This window comes from Branchiostoma belcheri, unplaced genomic scaffold (genome assembly GCF_001625305.1).
Source record: "Branchiostoma belcheri isolate BF01 breed outbred unplaced genomic scaffold, Haploidv18h27 scaffold53, whole genome shotgun sequence".
NCBI lineage: Eukaryota > Metazoa > Chordata > Leptocardii > Amphioxiformes > Branchiostomatidae > Branchiostoma > Branchiostoma belcheri.
This window is the reverse complement of record NW_017804165.1, coordinates 2,078,986-2,080,363: the sequence shown is the minus strand read 5'-3', so window position 1 is coordinate 2,080,363 and position 1,378 is coordinate 2,078,986. Positions and strand designations below refer to the sequence as shown.

Sequence of the window (1,378 nt, the reverse complement as noted above, 5' to 3'; positions counted from 1 at the left end):
CAAAACATCATGAGTGGAATACAGCCAAACTTTTATCTCTAATTTTACAGATCAACATAAGCGGTTGATGAAAAAGAAGCCGGGCGGCAAGCGGCAGCGGCAGAACTTTGTAGAGGGTTGGGTCGAGTTCAGGGACAAAAGGCTCGCTAAACGGATCGCCCTGTCTCTAAACAACACACCAATAGAGACCAGGAGGCGTAGTCCGTTCTATGGAGACTTGTGGAGCATAAAGTACCTGCATCGCTTCAAGTGGACCCATCTGAGCGAGCAGCTTGCTTACGAACGAGCTGTACGTGAGCAGAGAATGCGGACTGAGATCCTTCAAGCCAAGAAGGAGACCAAGTTCTTCGAGGAAAGTCTTGAGAAAAGTAAAGCTGTGCAGAAAATTGAAGAAAAGAAGAGGAAGAAAGGAGAGGAAGTCAGCAGTCGTCCAGGCAGAAACTTTAAGCAACAGAAAACAGAAGAGGAAATCAGGCAGTGGATGCAAAAGAAAGAAAAGGAAAGAGAAAAGAAGAAAAAGCCGAAAAGCAAAAAGCCAACAATCGAAAATGATGTTATGCAGAAAATATTTGAAGGTGGGCCAGTATTGGCTGAGAAATGAATTTGATCCCTGATAAGTATCTGTGGGCTCTTGTTGTAAGTGGTGCTTATTAAATCAAGACGTTTACTCACTTAAGCAATGATCTAATTTGGCAACAGAAATTGAATTTCTTGGTCTTGGTCATGGCCTTTTCAGCCAGCCTACATAATGGTGGGGAAAATCCCAAAGCACTGAAGTAGAATTATTAGAAGTAGAATGGTGGTACCTTTTGGTTATCTTGACTATAGTATGAAATTCAGAAATGTCCCCATATTTGAGCAGTCTATCAACAGCTCTTTTTGCCTGTAGGTCAACTAGGATTTAGTTGATTTTTGTTTGGACAATGCCAAAACCTTGCATCTTCAAATGATGGCGTGCATGGAATCTTGGCTGTCCTTTCACTTCCAGAAAATAAACAGTAAACCCATTGGCATATTTGACAGGTCACAGTGAAGAAACACATAGGTTGTCATGGAAGACATCAATTCTAAGAGGCATTTAGGTAACATATAGCTCAGTCATTTATATTGACAAAGTTTAAGGTAACAGATATCGGGATTAAAGGATAATCACATACTGGACAAAAGCAGTAATTTCTGTGAGTGCTGCAACATTGTACCCGTGACCTTTCCCACATTAGCTAGACTGAATGATGACTGATTTTCGCAGACTGGACTTTGCCTCCCAGACGTTTTGTATGTGATCCTCTGATAAAAATCACAGAGGTTTATGTGATCCTGCAGTGATAAAAGTCACCGCTGCATGGAGATGATTGACTCTGACATATTTGGGGGGACC

The 1,378-nt window shown here is 41.7% G+C and overlaps 1 protein-coding gene across 2 annotated transcripts in view; it reads left to right on the top strand.

The window, feature by feature from the left end:
* LOC109480896 (activator of basal transcription 1-like) overlaps positions 1–1,372 on the top strand; it is a 6,521-nt gene extending 5,149 nt beyond the window's left edge. For both annotated transcript variants that reach the window (XM_019783232.1, XM_019783231.1), the window contains exon 3: positions 51–1,372. In XM_019783232.1, coding sequence (XP_019638791.1) covers positions 51–601 — 551 coding nt within the window. In that variant the 3' untranslated portion in view covers positions 602–1,372. The remainder of the gene's footprint in view (positions 1–50) is intronic.
* The last annotated feature ends 6 nt before the right edge of the window (positions 1,373–1,378 follow it).